General features: G+C 40.2%; 2 protein-coding genes across 3 annotated transcripts in view; one reads left to right on the top strand and one right to left on the bottom strand.

Moving 5' to 3' along the window:
* gabra2a (gamma-aminobutyric acid type A receptor subunit alpha2a) overlaps nucleotides 1–19,092 on the top strand; it is a 49,374-nt gene that overhangs the window by 14,687 nt on the left and 15,595 nt on the right. For both annotated transcript variants that reach the window (XM_079691734.1, XM_079691735.1), the window contains 4 exons: nucleotides 7,090–7,310; nucleotides 8,763–8,845; nucleotides 10,276–10,419; nucleotides 12,121–12,273. In XM_079691734.1, coding sequence (XP_079547860.1) covers nucleotides 7,090–7,310; nucleotides 8,763–8,845; nucleotides 10,276–10,419; nucleotides 12,121–12,273 — 601 coding nt within the window. The remainder of the gene's footprint in view (nucleotides 1–7,089; nucleotides 7,311–8,762; nucleotides 8,846–10,275; nucleotides 10,420–12,120; nucleotides 12,274–19,092) is intronic.
* On the bottom strand, nucleotides 15,322–17,448 carry LOC307013443 (uncharacterized protein; the record flags this gene model as incomplete). Its single annotated transcript, XM_079640842.1, has 6 exons — nucleotides 17,038–17,448; nucleotides 16,789–16,946; nucleotides 16,564–16,672; nucleotides 15,946–16,189; nucleotides 15,698–15,854; nucleotides 15,322–15,594 (listed from the first exon to the last, which is right to left on the bottom strand). The coding sequence occupies exons 1-6, from the start codon at nucleotides 17,141–17,143 to the stop codon at nucleotides 15,322–15,324; spliced, it is 1,047 nt and encodes a 348-aa protein (XP_079496968.1). The 5' UTR covers nucleotides 17,144–17,448.

The raw sequence follows: 19,092 nt of genomic DNA, 5'->3' as shown, positions 1-19,092 counted from the left end.
TTAATCATTTTTAATTTACCTGGCCATGGTCTTTACTTAGCCTGCAATGTCAATCGCAAACAGTAAAGCATCTTCAATAAATGGTTAAAGAAAGAAACTAAAATGAAAGTTTCAGGCTACATTTTTGCTTAGTTAGCTTGTTAGTAGCAGTGTTCTGTAGCAGTGTTCCGTAGCAGTGTTCCGTAGCACTGTTCCGTAGCACTGTTCCGAAACCAAAGTTCGGTAGTGCTGTTTCTGACGCCCGGAAACCAGGAAAGTAGGGCCACGGAACACTGCTACGGAACAGCACTACGGAACAGCAATAGTGAACAGCGCTACGGAATAGTGCTATGGAAGAGCGCCACAGAACAGCGCTAGGGAGCAGTGCTATGGAACAGCTCTACGGAACAGAACGAGTGACCAGTGCAAGGAAACAATACTATAGAACAGAGATATGGAACAGCGCCATTGGAAGAGTGCTAGGGAACAGGGCTACCGAACAGTGCTACGGTCAGTGCAGTCAGTAACAACGTGTTACATAAACAGGAAGTCCACCGTAGATTAGACTGTACAAATTGTGAGACCGCTTGTTTCTGCTTACTTGACCACGGTGCCTGGGTCCTCTGAAGACTGTGGTCGCTGGGATGCAGCTAAAGTGTGAAATGGAAATGGCTTCGGCTCCCTGAAAGCCTTGACCCCAACACTCCAAGCTGTCAAAATAAATGTCCATTCAAAACACAGCACTTTTGAATCTGCTTCTAGCTAAACTGCTTTGTATGAAACATGGAACTTGACACACTGGCTAAATGTCATTTGTGGCAGGCTCTGAGGCTCTGACAACTAAAAACAATAATTTAGAAATGCCTCTGACAAAGCAAATTCATCAGGAAGAACAAGCTTGTTTCAAAAGAAAATGAAATTCCTAGAAATAGGGAAGACATTTTTAGAAATATTATTTTAGAAATGATTAATATAAATAGCATACTGTGCTAAATTGGGTGTTGAACTGATAAAGAATCGCTCCAGTTAACCAAGTGTAAGTGAGACATATTGCAACATTTAAAAAGGGTCATGTGATTTATACTTTCTATTCTGATACATGTACTCTTTGTTGGGTTTGACCAGACTGACATGATCGTTTAGGAAATCTCAGGGTTGCCTCGCTGGGCCAGTTAAGACAAAATCACAAAGGTCCAGCAGATAATATCTTGCAGACAGAGGCCTGTTGGCTCTGCTTGCCCTGTTGCCATTGGAAACCCAGGCACTCCAACCGTGAGAGTGATGACATGGCAAGGGTCAGCCTGTGTTATTAAAAATGAGATCTGATCATCCACTGCCATGCCGCTCTGATATAGGGCAGTGTGATGTTTTTACATATTAATGATCATTATCATATATTGGCCGTCCATTATAAATCCTAAGATTGTTCTAGTGCAGCATTTTAATAGGATGGCACATAGTTTAGTCCTGCCTGTTGAATTAAGATTGTAATGATGTTCAAAATTCAAAATTCTTCTCATTAAACCACAACATGGTTGAACGCCGTCTAACGCTGTTCTGTGGATTGGAATAGATTGACCGAGGTGGCACCGCTAATGTTTTTGTGGGAGATCCTTAGCTGTTTCTTGTCAATCAAAGACTTTTACAGCTTTTATCAGCTAAAGTCAGCCTGGAACCATAACCAAAACAGCTGTAAGCCAAAGTTTGGCCCAGAAAATCGGCCATTTATTGGATTTGTTGCCTCTCCAATTGAATTTTTTTTTATGGAAACTACATGTCCATTCACAGCAGCAAGAGGAGGGGCTGTTGAGATAACTATATGTGGTTCCCTGTAACTAAAGGTATTAAATAAATGTAGTGGAGTAAAGGTACACACCATTTACCTCTGAATTGTAGTGGAGTAGAAGTACAATGTAGCTAAACTTGAAATACTTAAGTACAGTACAAGTACCTCAAAATTGTACTTAAGTACAGTACTTGAGTAAATCTACTTAGTTACTTACTGCAGGTATGTTATGTGTGCTAGCACTGTAGATGAAATAAAAAATTTTTATTTGGTTTCCAATTTGTTTAGTTTTTCCCTTAAAAAGTAACAAAAGAACCGAGAAAAATACTGTTAAAGTACCAGATCGACAAGCAGTATCGGTAAGAGTAGTACCGTTACAATCTTAACGATACCCGTAGGAGTTGCTGATGTAGCAGGTAGAAGAGTTCAGGAGTTCATTGTATAGTCACTCAATGGAAAGACAAGTATTCCTCTCCGAACAATAGCAAATCAATTCCAACTCCTTGGGGTAATAGCCGATTGGAATACCTACGCTTGACACTTATTAAGACATCTTGGTTCTCCTTGGACTAAACATGTCATGTACCCACAAGTTTCCTAAGCAGTTTAATGGTCCTGATTATGCACCCAAGCTGGATCTTGAATGGGTTAGCACGTGGAAAAACTTGCATACTTGAGAATGGCTGACCCAGTCATTCTACTCCTTGGGACAGCTGTATCAAGGAGAACTTCAGGCAACTCCGTGCAATCTGCACACAAATGTCTTTAGCTTAGTTTAAATGCTAAAACCAAAGTATTTTCAAACAGAGGAATGCCTTGATCAAACAGTCTTCTGAGAAGGACAATCACTTGCACCTTCAATTTCAGACTTGGCTTTCCTAAAGATAACGGAAAATATTTGACAAGAATATTACCCAAAGTTGGGAAGCTAACAGTGACCTTATCAACTTTTCATGTCATTACGTCCTTACTTGAGAGAAAATCTATCATGAGAAGCCTCTGTAAATAATTGATGCAAAACATCCTGACCAACAAGCATGCTGAGAGTCGGTGGCGTGAGACTGATGACAGTTCACACCCTCCAGCAGGGCACAGGGTCAAATGTTTCTTGGAGATGGAAATCCTGCGTTCGTTACAGAGGCTGTGTTCATTTATCTTGGTTAATGGCTAAAACGTGTATCGAAATAAAAGCTAAAAACTGGGCAAACAGTGTCACGTCACATCATACTACATCAGCTGGTCACTACCATCAGGCACCTCATCAGGCCCTATTCTGCTTTTAGGGGTTTTCCTCTCCTGTAGTGCATTATATAGGTTTTTGTGCATGAACATTTTCTGCAAAGGCTAAAATCACAAAAGTTCCCTCAGAGGGAGTTTTTTCAGTCACCATGTACTGTATATGTTCCTTCCTCTGACAGAGTACATAGGACTAGCTATGGTTGCTACATGATTAGACTTCAAAGTAGTGCAGCACCCAATTTAACTTAAGAGTGAAATAGACAGGATGGTAGAATCAATGGTGTTACCTGTGGAGCTGTGAACATAAAGGAGTTAATGCTCTGCTTCCTGCTGCTTGTGTACTGTCCATACGTTGTTGTGTGAAGTGCATTGATTCCACAAAGGAAATGAGGGTCAGCCTAGGGGCTCCGGGACTGATGATTGGATGATAAGTCAGCTGTGGCCTTGGTTAAAGGTACATTTTAGATCAATTTTTTTTAACAGAACAGAGAATGGGGATTTTGTCCACCATCTTTTACACCGTAGTGATGCTATAAATGGATTGTCTCACTTCCAGAATGGACAGAGGTTGGAGAATGTACAAATGCGATACTGTTTTCTGATAGTTGGGATTTTCTCATGTCTTTAATAGAGAGTTCGAGTGTGTTGACAAGGAAACAAACTGCTCCAACTCTCAACCACACACACTCACACACTCACACACTCACACACACACACACACACACACACACACACACACACACACACACACACACACACACACACACACACACACACTCACACACACACACACACACACACACACACACACACACACACACACACACACACACACACACACACACACACACACACGCACAAGGCCTTAAAAGCTTTTCTCAGTTTTCCAGCACAATCCCAGCCATCAACCCCTTCCCCACCCCCACCTGCCTCTTCTCAAATATTTAAGTGGCACAGAAGCGAGGGGGGCAGATGGATGGAAGTGGTCGTGATCGAGACAGCACCTTCAAAAGAAAGAAAAAAGAGAGATGGTCTCATGTTTAATTCATAACATGTCTCCATCAAACTTGCAGTGGATAATTTCACCCCACCACTGTGTCTATCTTCCCTCTGCCTTTGATAGCTGGGCTCTGATACACACTCATATCCCCTCTGCGGTAACACACAGCGCACACAAACTCACACGCACCTTTTCCCTTTCCCTGATAGATTGGACAGCCCCCTGCTGTGCCCTCCGCCTCGTTGTTTGTGAGGTTTCTCATTGCTGATTATAATTTCCTGTCTGTCCGTCGCACTCAAATACTGTGAAAGCAGAAATACAGGGACACTCTTCAGAAACATAACACACCTGCTTATTTCTGTATAACGTTTTCCCCATTGTGATTGGCAGATGTCGACATTCTAAAGCCGTCTATTTTACAAGCCATTGGTGTTTAAGACAAACTGTTCCATTCAAGTTTAACTGAAATGCATACTACTACAGCATGCACATTTTCTCTGTAAATTACTTGTCCATTGTTTCCAGGAGAAGTGATCAGAAATCAGAATGCTGGTGTCTTTTTCATATTTTTGTTTTTGTTTTATTTAATTATATATATAAAATCCAGTATCAAGCAGCCACCATGAGAGTCAGTGTGTCTCTGAAATTCTTCTGAGTTAAGTTTTGCCCACATATATTGTCCATACATCAGGGATGCTGCAAGCAAGCCCGGTTTTTCCACTGTGGGTTTCCAAAATGTAAAGCCCATAATTCGAGATATTTATGTATCTGTGCAAGTCATTGAAACGTTCTAAAGCACATTGCTGAAGAAATGTCACAATTAAAGCCTTTGTCAACAAATAAAGGGATTAGGGCCACATACATTGAAATAGGGTTCTGCAGCCTGGATCTTTTAGAAAAATATTACCACTTATTTTCTTAGGCTAGTGAAAAGCGGATACTGTCTGGTGTCTTCTGCATGACTTTACCAAGAAGTTTTGCGTTTTTTTCAATCCTTACGCAGAGTGTAATAAAAAGTTTAGTATTAGACATTATTTCCTAGTTTAAAAAGGCCCTATTATGCTTTTTGGTTTCCCTTTCCTGTAGTCTGTTATATATTTTTGTTTTTACATTAATAAGTAATAATTCACACACAGCTAGAGGTTGCATGTCTGCTATACATAAACATCATTTAAATGTTCATTAGAACAAGCAACAACATGTTTTCTCTGTGAGTCTGTGACTCTGTGATTATTGGTCTGCCCAGATTAACCCTGGTTCTACAAAAAGACATACAAAACCTATTTTTATAAAAACAGTTTAAAAATCCACATGTATTATGTATATTAGTTCATAATAAAGTTGTAATTATGAATTAATATTTGACTGAACCATGTAATTTCTTTCTGTGCAGTCAGTAGGTAGTGATTCAGGCTAACTGGCTAACCATTGGGTGTGACGGTATTTCAACATATAACGTGAAGTAATGGGAGAGACAGAGTGAGGATGTTTCCACACTGTTAGAAGCTTTCAGAGTATTGATTTAAATCATGGCTGACACTTTGCCTCAGGAAGCAGCTGGCTCTCACACACAGGTCAGGTAGTTTGGGACAACAGGACAAAACACAAACCCCAAGCATGTAGGATTTCTCAGATTTGAATCTCACAAAGGAATTAATAGACATGGGATTACTTATTGGAACTGAGATGATCCTGCAACATTTTAGATAGCAGTTCATTTAGATGGCGGTATATACCCATACAGACAGTTTTGGGAAACATTTTTTCACTGGAAACTGGTTCAAGAATGAACTTTGAACAGCAAGGAAGGACAGTGTTTCTGAAATAATATGTTCTGTTGCACATGTGCAAGTCTCAACGAAAAGGAAGTAAGAAAGGAAGACAAGGAGAGAGATCAGAGTGAAAATGGGCCAATCTGAAATAATAAAATGAAAATTAGCAGTCCTGTGGGCTACGGACAGATGAAGTGGCTCTATATTTGTAATCTAGAAAGAGCTGAAAGGCAAGAAGCAAACTCCTTTTTACCATTTGAAAGTTTGAGAACTGTGAAAAAACAATGGATCAAAGTGAAGAACTCTGCAAAGAAAACAGAAATTAGTGCAAGCAAGATTCACCTGCATGATGCCCATGAAGGCACTCATTTGGATGAAATGTTAGTCTTCAAAGTGATCAAGATACTTTTAATACTTTAATAGATCCACATTGACTCATTGAAATGTTTTTTTAAATATCCTTTTCTATCCACAATCCTTCAATGTTGACAATTTGCTCCAAAGTCAATGTCCATAGACCCCATGTTAAAATGCCAAACTTTGAAGCAGAAATATACATGTATACTGACTGTTACAAATACCGTTTTGGTGGCGTAGCTAATTTTAACAACAAAACAGAGAGTGATGACTCGCCTATTAAACCCTCAGTCAGAGCCTTCCTCATGGCGTGACAGAGACCATGTCAATATTTCATGCATTCTATGGTCAATTCTCAATGATGTGAACATCACAAACTCGCCTCCATTGATGTTGAGTAAATGCATAAATATCATATTTCAATAAGAGTAAAAATACAACACAAAGTCATCCGCATGACTTAAAAAGCATAGGGAGCGATTTAGTGGGCAAATATGTTCCTTCAAATATCCTAAAAAAACAAGACTTAAGTCTATAGATTGGTCCAGAAATGAGTCTTGAAACCCAGAAATGAGTTAATATTTCAGAACTTCTGGTTTCCTTGTCTGAAAGTCAATGTTTGGCTAAATGAGACTACTAAACGTCATCACAACGAACATTAGCCGCCTTTATCTTAGCCGCAGAGACGCCCAGCTATGCAACTTGATGTACTTCATTTAAAGTTGTTCACTCATTACAGATAACTGCACAGTAACATACAGGAATGCAGACCAATACTAGTGACCAGTTGCACCTCTGAGTTTTGGTTAGCATTGGTTCCAGTGTCATGGCGGTACACCTGTGGCCCAGTGGCATCTCTTGCTAACTGCTTGAAGCTAACCAAACAGGACATCATTGATGAGCTACAGCTGTTCAGCCTCTTCTCACCCTGCTCTGTCTCTCTTTCTCTCCCTCAGGAGTACACCATTGATGTTTTCTTCCGCCAGAGTTGGAAGGATGAGCGATTAAAGTTCCACGGACCAATGAACATTCTGCCTCTAAACAACCTGATGGCCAGTAAGATCTGGACGCCTGACACGTTCTTCCACAACGGCAAGAAATCTGTCGCCCACAACATGACCATGCCCAACAAGCTGCTGAGGATCATGGAGGACGGAACCTTGCTCTACACTATGAGGTAGGCGGCTCTAACAATCCAGTGATAATATAGTAATGTCTAAATAGAACACAAGTCGTTCAACATCCGATAACGCAATCCAGACAAGCAAAGATACATTTATCTTATGGGTATAAGCATTTGTTGTTGTTTAAGGGGAAAAACTTAGATCACTAAGTCTTTATCAAATATTAAATATCATTTAAACCAGTCAACCAGCCAGGCTTTGGGAGTAAAGTATTACATGTAATGGGATTAATTAATCAGGATACAAAAAAGAAAGAGACTATGTTTTTTTATAGTTACAAAAACAAGATGTAATTGAATTACATTTGGACTTCTTAAAGAAAACTTCCTTCCTAGGAGGATTATGATGTTAGTAAAAATCTAAAAAGAGCACATCGTTTTTGTTGTAAAGGATCAGATGTTATCTCTTCTCTGTGAGCTGTTCTGTTCTGTAGGATAATACTTTAAGTGTGAATCTATACGCCTACTGCCTGAATCTGCTTTATGGTTTTCACTTTCTTTGCTTCATTTGTTCTGTTTTCAATTCAGCAGGTGAACCTTTATGTTCATAAAATAGTGTGTGTGACGAGCTTAACTGTGTGTGTTAAACTAAAACAGAGCATTTCCTGTCATATCAGATTTATTTATTTATTTATTTGTATTGATTTAGTATCTGTTCATGTGTTTCATTTCACAGTATTTGACATTAAGGTAACCCAAAAGTTAAAAAAACATATTTTTACAGGTAACTACTAATTATAATGGAAACATTTTTAAACTACCGCTCTCAGTTAATGTGAACTATGAAAAACATAAATCATGAACAGTGTTTGACCAATGTATGTTTTCTTTCCTGATGAAACATGGATGAAAATAGAGATATTAAGTAATTAAATGTCCTCCTAGTAATAGACCCAATTTCATGGCAATCGATCCAATAGCTGTAGTGATATGTTTGTCTTCCAGTGACAGACATCGCCATACATAAAGTGACTATGGATAACAGTTGGTTTTGAGAGTGCATCATCTACACTCTATTTAACAAATCACAACTATGATATAGCTAAAAAAACTGTATTCTACTCTGGATTTTATATTACATTTTACTCCCTGGTGGGACTTTATGGTCATAGTGTTCAGGCCACAGCAACAACACAATAACTCATACTTACAGTTGACAAAAAGGATTGGGTAATAAAGGGCACTTCAAAACAAAGCAGGGGTTGTCTTTACCAGCGCCTTTAAAATAGAATACAAAACAAAATCCATAGTGCGCAGCAAGCTTGCTACATTGCACATTTTATGGGAAGAATTTGTCAAGACCTCTCAGCTGTATCTTTTGACACCCTATGAAGAGAATCAAGTGTTGTAGGGAAGACATTGTCTCTTTATGCCTCTATGCAGCAATACACCAAGCAGATCAAAACTGTTATTTCTGTATCCATATTTGTGTGTGTGTGTGTTTAGGTTAACGGTTCAAGCTGAGTGCCCCATGCACCTTGAGGACTTCCCAATGGACTCCCACTCCTGTCCTCTGAAGTTTGGCAGCTGTAAGTGTGTGCACATCATCCACACTGTGCATCCTTAACCTTTGCATCATTTAAAAGGGGCAGTATGCAGGGTATGGCCAGATATTGTTAATAATACAAACACAGTCTATGCCGTTTTGGATGTTTATTGCAGATGCCCAGAATCCACACCATCTCCTTATCCTCATTGCAACAAATAACATGTCCCCAATCGAGAGGCAGTGATAACTCATTCACACTGTGTTCAAACATCAAGTTTTGACACCAAGAAGTCTTTATAGCAGTAATGATTACATTTTATACGCTACAATACAGTGGAAATCCAAGCATTTCAATGTTTGCTTCAAAATCACAAGCGTCCCAAAGCCATTCTAGAAATCTACAATAAACATCACATTTTTAATATCACACTTTGGTTTAAACCAGGGGTGTCAAACTCAAGGCCCGGGAGCCAAATCCGGCCCATGACTTCATTTTATGTGGCCCCACAAGAGCTTGCAAAGAATATAATATGTTTATTATACGGTTACATGCCGCTTTACAGAAGCACATTGCCCATAAACTACATGTCCCACAATGCATCTCAAATTTGACTTTTTTTTCAGAATTTGACTTTTTTCCTTCAAAATATTATTTTTTTCTCAGAATCTGCCTTTTTTTCAAAATGTTACTTCTTTTCAAAATGTCATATCTTTTTTTTTCTTTTGAGTTTTTTTCCAGAATGTGGCTTTTCTCTTTAAACCATTTTGTGACATTCTCACTGAAGAGACTTGCAATTATTTGCCCTAGACTTCTGCTTTCAGACGTAGTTAGTTATGAAGTTATTACCCTATCCGATAATAATCCAATTCAGAGGCAATAATGTAATATAATACATTATTTTATATATATTAAAAATGTATATATGTATTTTTATATAGTCTTATATATAAAACCATGATGCTAATGTGGCCCGAGATGAAATTGACTTTGACACCCCTGGTTTAAACAGTTTCTTTTGATTATATAGCTGCACAGGAGAAAAACTGTGACGAACAAGAAAAATTAACTTCTTGTATTCTTCGACAAAATGTGTAAATACAACTTCTGAACCAACCACCCAATACTATACTGTTCATGACGTGATAAGACTGAATAATAGGTGGGACTCTCTGTGTAATAATACCTCTCTTGAAGTCAGGATGGGTGAGCTGCTTTATTTGATCTGTAAACAGTACCATCTACTATGAAATTGTCTCCTATTATGCAAAATCCACTTTTTCATTGTCTTTTATACATAAACATGTGTCCCCTCTGTGTTAAGAGATTCTGAAAGTTTCAGGAACAAACCTGTCTGAAAATGAGCTGATCAGATTTTGGCCACTTTATGCTCCATTGTAAAATTGTGTATAAATGACACAAAGGGAGTTGGAGGACTGGTGTATTCAATGTCTCCTTGCTCTGTGCATCAGATGCCTACACTAAGACAGAGGTGACTTACATCTGGACGCATAATGCCTCCCACTCAGTGGACGTGGCGGCTGATGGATCCAGACTCAACCAGTACGACTTGGTGGGCCAGACGGTGGGCAATCAGACCATTAAATCCAGCACTGGTGAGCAGCATGCACTAACTTCAGTCCGGAAAACAGAAGTACCATACCAGTGCCTGGACACATTACAAGGTCTACCCAAATTTCTCATTTGCTGATATCCATGTGGTCGTCTAAGTAGCTGCTTCAGACTGTAGATGCATACCTTTGGCGGCGATATCACATTTCCCAACACCTATGAAGAGTTCCAGTGTAGTATAGACAGTCTAATGCGGACACAATGCTCTGCTGTCTACTTCTTTGGCTGCTTTTGAATATAATTGTACTTTATTGTTAAATATGTTTCCGAAATTGTGATTAATCAAGTACATCTTATCTTATCTTAAATTAAATCACCTCACATTGTCAAACACGCTATAGTGTACTTGTGACTGTTGACAAAAACTCACTTTTTTAGATGAGCTTTTAATGTGTGATTAATGTTGTGTCCTAGTGTTAAATGTTGTTGTGTACCCTTTTTTTCCTTTTTGTAATCTTTGTAAAGAACCTTAGAGCACTTGTAAAAGCGCTTGGTAAGTACAATGTATCATCATTTTAATATGAGTGATGGAGCTTAGGCCGGAAACACTGCCCTAGAGCCATCTCCAGGTGCTCTCACTGATGTTCAGGTGTAGATGCATACATGCCGAACTAGAACTGGCAAAAGCTATCGAGGGAACTTGATACACTGAAGATCAAATAGGAACTTGAATGCTATCAGGAATAGAGCATAGGGAACACAACATTTTATTAAAGCTAAGGGAAGAAAAAACAGCATCAAGAGCGACAAGCAGACAATGAAGTAAAGGTAGTACTCTGTCTCGGTTGAGAATATCTTTCTCAACGTGTTTCATGGCATTAAGTACTCTCACTTCAATACTCTTGGAAGTTGCTGTTATCCTCAGCCTGGAGGAAGTAGAGGAGTGGAAAGGGAATACAGAGCAGCAGCAGCTCACAGCATCACAGGGACAGCAAACATTGACTTAAACACACAGAGATACACTTAAGGAAACACAGGGAGTGTTCAAAGCCCACTTTAAAACACAGCACACACACACACACACACACACACACACACACACACACACACACACACACACACACACACACACACACACACACACTCTCACACACACACACACACACACACACACACACAAACACACACACAATTAGGGGTTTTCCCAGATGTATATTAAAATACAGTACCTAATTGTAACAATACTCCAAATCTGAACTGAAAGTACAAAAGTATTCATACAAATTACATCAAAAGCATCAAAATATACTAAAAGTAAAAGTACTACACGTAGTGGAGTTAAAAGTACAACACTGACTTCTAAAATGAAGAAGTAAAAAGTAGCATAAAATTAAAAAACTTCAAGATTATACTTTTTTTAAATATTTAATATACTTTCTTATATTCCTACACTGCACACAACACATAGTGTCTCATTTGCAAACTTCTGTACAAACATTAGCTGTTTTGAGCCGTGTGCTATTTGGGACAGCGCTACACCGCCAAGATTAATGAATTTCTAGTATTCACAGTGCTAATTTAAAAGTTTCCAAATAAACACAGTAAAATAAATGTGTATGTATGTCTTAACATGAATATAATACCATTCATACCTTATTTATGCCACCTTTTATCAGTCTACTAATACTACCCAGGTGTACCTGATGTGTGTGAGCGTCCCCACTCAGCTGACCCTCTCTCCTCAGGTGAGTACACGGTGATGACGGCTCAGTTCCACCTGAAGAGGAAGATCGGATACTTTGTGATCCAGACGTATCTGCCCTGCATCATGACCGTCATCCTGTCTCAGGTCTCCTTCTGGCTCAACAGAGAGTCTGTGCCTGCCAGGACGGTCTTTGGTGAGTGGTTCATATTCACATGTCATAGAAAGAGAAAGAAAATAAATGTTAAACATGGCTGTAGGATACAGTAAATGTATCATTATACTCTTTCAGAAGTCACGTGATTCCATCTTGAACCCAACAGTAAATAACAAAAAACTCTTAATATTAAAGATAAATAACATAGGGAAGCCAATAATGAAATGTAATGCATGTTATTACACTAGCAGCACAATGTATGGTGCCAAAACATACATACTTTTTGTAATAATCAGGAAGATTACACAAATATGTTACCAAGTATTCCAGCAGGAATATTCAGGCATGTATTTGATGAGTATTGGAGCAACTCAGAGAGTGATGAGTGACTTAATGGATTCACAAACAAAACATTTATATAATACCCTTTTTAAAGATCTGAAATGTTTGCGAGCATGACTCCTAATAAGTGATCAACAGAGCTCTGAAGGAGTTACAAGAAAGCAACTATAAACACATGCAGGTCCTAAAACACCCCCTGGACCAGGTACCACTACCTGCTATTAAACACTATTAGAACAGGCAGTCACACTGAAGGGGGTTTTGTGAAAGAGTGACAAATAACCCCAGATCAGATTGTATCTCTTTCCATAAACCTTGCAGTGTTAAAACATTTCACCCTTTTCCTTTAAAACAGTGCATCAAGGATTACAACATGTAGCAAAACTTACCATTGTTTGACTTTTGGGGTGAACTTTGGTGAACCACTTTTCAAATGTGTTTATTATTAAAAATAAAATCCCCCCAAATTACGCCCATGCCCTATATACATTTAGTTAAACAAAAATAAATGCAGGTTAATTGAATCCTGAGTGCAGGGGGAATTTGTAACTGATTTTGTTTTATCTTAAGAGCCAAAGGGCTGTGCTAAGCAAACAGTTCAGACCCTGGGAGGAAATACCCGCAGTACCTCAATTTGTTGTGTTACTTTGACAGCAACCCTTTGCTTGTCTATTTACTAATTTCCTGTCTATCTTCAGCTGTATTAAGAAAACAAAAATGCAAAAAAAGTAATATGAAAGAAAAATTAGGTGGCTAATTTAGCTTAGCATCAGTGCTCTGCCCAGTGTGTTCTGGGCATGCCAAACACACAGGTTGCTATGAATACATAGAAGGTATCAGTAAATGGAGATGAGCATGTTGAAGCCTGGGGAAAAAAAGGCCGATCACATTCACATCCAAACACAGGCTTTGGCAGTGTGGTGAACCAACAGCAAATGTTTCCCCAACACAAACCAACTCCTCTCCTCACCTGAACTGCAGCTCTTCTCTGCCAGGTCTCCCTCCTGATTGGTTACTGTGAGCTCGTGCTGACTCGTTTATCAGGCCGACGCAGGCAGAACCTCAGAACAAGGTCACGCTGCAGTGAGGCCTCAACAGGCTCATCAGGCCGAGGAGAGTGGACCCACAGCTGCGCTCTGACTTCCTGTTTGGTTAAATGTCAGGCAGTTGTCTGCAGTTATCCACGCAGCATAATGCACGCAAATAAAGCCAGTCCTAATCTATTGTGACAAACAGGGCAGCAGGAAAGGTCGTGTGGAAGGCATTTTGTGACTTAAGGTAATTTTGCAAGGTCCTATTATCAGAGATATCAAATCACAAATGAGTTCACCTGCATTGATCAGTGTCTTATTTATTTTCTGTATGCGTTCCATACATGCTAATTACTTTTTGGAGACACAACCTTCAAAAGGTCATCATTTTAAGGTTTCATACATACAGAGTTTTGCCCCTCAGAATCTACAAATTGCTGGTGTTATGACCAACTATCGCAAAAACAAACTGACAGGTAACTTGGACGCAAGAGTAAAGAAACAAAGCAATGTAGAAGGCTTGGGCCTGTCCCCAGAGGTGGGAAGTAACAGTACTGTACTTAAGTAGATTTTTCAGGTATCTGTACTTTACTTAAAGAGCATCTTGCAGGTTTTTTTTTTTTCTACATTTATGCTTAAACTTGCTTGAAAATTACAATTAAAAAAGTGAATGTAGGATTTGATATGTTTTACGAGACATAAGGGCAGGAATTCAGAGGGAAAGGAGCAATTTTGAGCTCTGTTCTTAAAAACTGCTTTTTTTTAAGGTCATACGTCAAACGCGTCATATTACATAACAAAGGGGAAACATCTCCGCTCTCTGACCGCTGGTATAGTTAGTAGTTGCGTTGAGTAGAGCGGTTGTGTTTTAGTGAGCTGGTATTTTTCGGTAGTTTTACATTGTATTTCACCATTTGTAATCATGGTGCAGTATTGTGTTACTTCTCTCTCCCCCCCTTCGCTGCTCTCTCTCTCTCCCCTCCGGTACACGGCACTGTAAGACGTAGTGGAGTTGCATTAGGTAACGCTGTGGTGGCTGTACTGCTCCAGCCGTCTCCTTTGTGTTTGTTTGTTTCCCCCTGTCTGTGTTGTTTGTGTGTGCGTGGTGGCTGTCACTCCTGGCTCCCGGCTCAACTTCCACTTACCTGCTGCAATCAGCTGTGCACCCTCCCCGACTACACACCTTCTTTCCATCAAGCCATTTACAACGGCATATCAACGGAGGCTCCACAACCTTTCTCCGCCAGATCGCCAAGTATCAGCCGTATCTCGCGTCTCTCCTCCGGTACACAGCACCGTCGTGTGGAGTTGCATTTGGTGAACGCGAGATACGGCTGATACTTGCGCATTAGTTTCTGTTATGGATCAGTATCAACAGTCCTGCCAGTAAAGGCACCAGGGCTCTCAAGTTTTGAACAGAGTTCAGAGTGAGATTTTGGCAGCGGCGGGGCTTTGGGTGGGGACGGTGGTCTTATCTGATAAATGACACATAAATTCATACAAATAAAAACACATTTATTTCATTCTTAGTGAAGGGATGTGTGTGTGTGTGTGTGTGTGTGTGTGTGTGTGTGTGTGTGTGTGTGTGTGTGTGTGTGTGTGTGTGTGTGTGTGTGTGTGTGTGTGTGTGTGTGTGTGTGTGTGTGTGTGTGTGTGTGTGTGTGTGTGTGTGTGTGTGTGTGTGTGTGTGTGTGTGTGTGTGTGTGTGTGTGTGTCAGTGTTTTTTGTTGTAGGTGTTGGTGGCAGTTTTTGAGGCCTTCAGCACTGGGGTTGGTGGCTCCCATCTGAAACAGTTTGGTTCCAGGCCTGCCATCTTCACTGTCATGATGGAGGACAGTGTTCCATCTAGGGCCAAGCTGTTCCTAGTTTTTGTCTTGTACAGTCCAACCATCGAGAAAACCCTCTCCACGTCGGCATTAGAGTGAGGGAGCACTAGAACAAGTTGAGCTATTTTAGTGAGCCTCCCAAACTGGCTCAAACCGGTCACCTTTAAAAAAAAAAAAAGGAACCAAGAGACTCTATTACTCAAATGCTTTGCTTTTGATTTCAATTGATTATGTGTATGTCATGTGGTGCCAAATATTTCTTACCTTGCACTTGATTAAGGACTTACTCCCCCAAAACTCCTCAACATTAAAGGTGTTGGGATCTTGGGGCATGGGGATAACTATCAGCTGATATTCCAGGAACTCCTCACACACCTTGTCCTGTTCCTCCGGCCCATGGAAAGGTAGTAGTTCCTGAAATCTAAAAAGAGCACCATGTGTAAAGAACTGATTAATGTATTCAATCAAAGTATTGAATGTGTTGAAATCCTGGAAAATGTGGAAACCCTTACCTGTCTATAAAGTATAGGGCATCTTCCACCCCACACTCAGTCCTCTGCTGCACATCCACAAATCTGGTATGCCACAGAAGAGCCTCCTTCAGAGGGAGTTTATTGATGCCATACTCCACAGCCCTGACCAGAAATGCCAGTGCTGCCTGTTGGAATAGCTGCACCTCCTGAGGTGTGATGTCTCCAGCCTCAAGGAGCCTATTGAGGGTAGCTCTGGTGGTGGAGCCAACATTTAGTTTTTCTCCTACCAGACAGAGAACAGAAAGAGATAGAGAAGCAAATTAAGTCCAGGTAGTTTCAACAATATGCATCAGGTAGAGACAGGGATTTCACTTGGCAATTTAACTCAAAACTAGACAAACAGTCAGTCTATAGATTCAGTCTGTCTAGTTTTGAGCACTATGTGCACAATAAGTGCAAGTGGTTGAAGGTATTCCTCTATGTAAGCATACAATTTTACCCATAAACTACACAAGCATGGTATGCCTACACACATTTATGCTTTTTAACAGCCATAACAGAGATATCACCCAACCCGCCCAATGACAACAATCTTCCCAAAAAGTATATTTGGGGTCAATGAGAATACAGGTGTATCTCCTTATATGAAACTTTTACCTGGCAGTTGGTTTAGTGGGTCCTTGTAGAGGATGTCATGGACTTGTCGGCCCTGTAGTGCTGACGGCTTCATGAACCTCGCACACAGTTTCTTGATGAACTTTGTCATCTGCAAATTTGTAGTTCATAAAACATTTCCATGTATTACTTGAAAAAGGACATATCAGCCAATTCAAGCAGACATACTGTATTTGGCAGCAGGATGGCCTAACCCTTGCATTTTACCTCTCCGTGGAGCTGAAAGATGGAAGACCTTTCTCTCTGGAGGAGGAGGTTCAGTAGGGTGAACACTGGCAGCGTCGCTTGATAGAAGAGTAGGTAGACTTCAGTCAGGGGGTTGGAAAATGCATCCACCAGCCTTCTAAATCTTGGTTGTTTCTCATCTGTAAATAAACACAGTCAGTGCTTAAAAGTACACATTTAGTCTGGTGTAATGCACCTGTATTACTGTCAATGAAACAAACAACATAAGACTTAAAGACTTAAAATAGCTGGTAAGAGGCCCATACTGTCGCAGAATTGGTGTGATGCACCTCTCCAGGCTTAACCATCGCATTGAAATGGGCAGCAGCATTTCCATGTACTCGCTCTCATGGAATTCACAAAATTCTGGAAAATATAAAACATAACATCAACAGTAAACAAATTAAAAATGTCTGCATTTTGTTGTATAACAGTAGAGCTGGTTGAATCACAAACCTGCCAGGTAACCTTTACGGTTGGTGCTTCCTTTAAACCAGTACCCAACATCCACGGTCAGATCCTCTGGATCAAATCCGGATATCTGCAATACATGAATTCAAGTATCTATTGCAACACTATCAGCAAACTGTTTTACATGGCATTGGGCTTAACGGATTGGTAATATAGAGTGTACATGTTTGAATTTACTTCCATAAACTTCTGCCCCGCATGTTTGGCAGTGTTGTGGATGATATGACAGGGGCATGCATGGATGTAAATACTGCCATTTTCCTTCAACATTCTGGCTGAGATTGATGTTCTGGCACCTGTATTTACAGGGGCATTGTCAATAAAGAGACCTACACAATTTCTCCAAGGGATGTCATTTTCCTGCAAGGTGTCATTGATTTTTGTGTAGATCACTTCAGCGGTGCCACAGCTCCGCCCACTGGTGGTGCACATATCAAGGAACCTGTGCACAACTTTGTTGGTGTCAAAAATTCTGACAGTGAGAGGATTCATCTTCTCTAGACCTGTAACAATAAGGACCATAACTAAAATAATATGTTGTTCAAATTGTATGAGTGCATATAGAAATGGATAAAAAATAAGTACTAATTACTGATAGAAGTTGTTTAGCACATACCAGTATCATTCGAGCCATCTGTGACAAGTGTGAAGGGATTCTCTCTCATCTTCATCACCAGTTCCTTCTTAAAATGAGTTGCCACTGCTTCATTTATGAGGCACGTTGTTTTTGTGCTTGCGCTCTTAAAGCCCTGAGCTGTAGGGGAGTCTCTAAAACATTCTTTGTACAAGGGGCTGAAATGGTCAGCAACGGCAAAGGGAACATTGTGCTGCACCATTGCAACAGCAACCTTCACCTCAGCCCTCCTGGTCTGCAACAGAAACAACTGATTACATACCTCATAACCTTAAATACGTTTTCAAGGTAATATGACCATCAATTTGAAGAGAAATGTAATTCATCAAACATTGCCGCCAACTTTTTAGTTTTCCTGTGCAACACTGTACTGTATGTACCTTGGCCTCTTGTACACTCATGCCTCCAACAGACGTTTCTGGCACGTATAACTGTGCAATACTGCTGACTGAGTTTAGAGACTGTTCTTTGGCCCGATGTCCCTTGCCTTCCACATGCTTGCTTATGTCCCTCACGCCTTGATGTGCACAGGAGTTCTCTTTTCTGCACACTGAGCACCAGTAGAAGGAGCCAGTGGTTCCCATTGTGATGAATGGCCATCGAGTTGACCACTCCTTCTTAAAGGAACACCTATATGTGGCTGCTCCACATAATCCTCTCCTTTTCTCTGTTTCCAATGGGTTCTCCCCAGTCTCCTCCACTGCCTCCTCTAACTCCTCCAGTCTCCTCTACTGCCTCCTCTACTGCCTCCTCTACAGTGTCCTCTGACCTAGCCACCTTTTTAGGGAGCTGATTGTTTTGAAAGCATGAAAGAATGCTTAGTTGCCTCTTTCCTGACATCTTTCAAAGACAAATGCAATAATTATTAATATGCTTTGTTTTCTGATAAAATATACACACACTCACGCCAGGGATGGAAATGAACACCAAACATCAGCCAAATGCTGGTAAAGCATAACAGTGGCTCGTAGATTTTAAATACATAATACAAATGTACCATTGGTTTACTACTGAATGGCTGGTAGATTTTCCCCAGTGGCTGGTAAATGTTTGTGTGGTGTGTAAATATTCAAATGTTTTGAAAAATTAATTTCCAGCCCTGGCGCGCGCACACACACTGGGAAAATAGGAGACACAGGGACAGTCCAACAAGGGAGCAAATAGCCTTGGTGCTTACCACA

Source organism: Notothenia rossii (assembly GCF_949606895.1).
Source record: "Notothenia rossii genome assembly, chromosome: 7".
Classification (NCBI taxonomy): Eukaryota; Metazoa; Chordata; class Actinopteri; order Perciformes; family Nototheniidae; genus Notothenia; species Notothenia rossii.
This window is presented reverse-complemented; position numbering and strand designations above follow the sequence as displayed.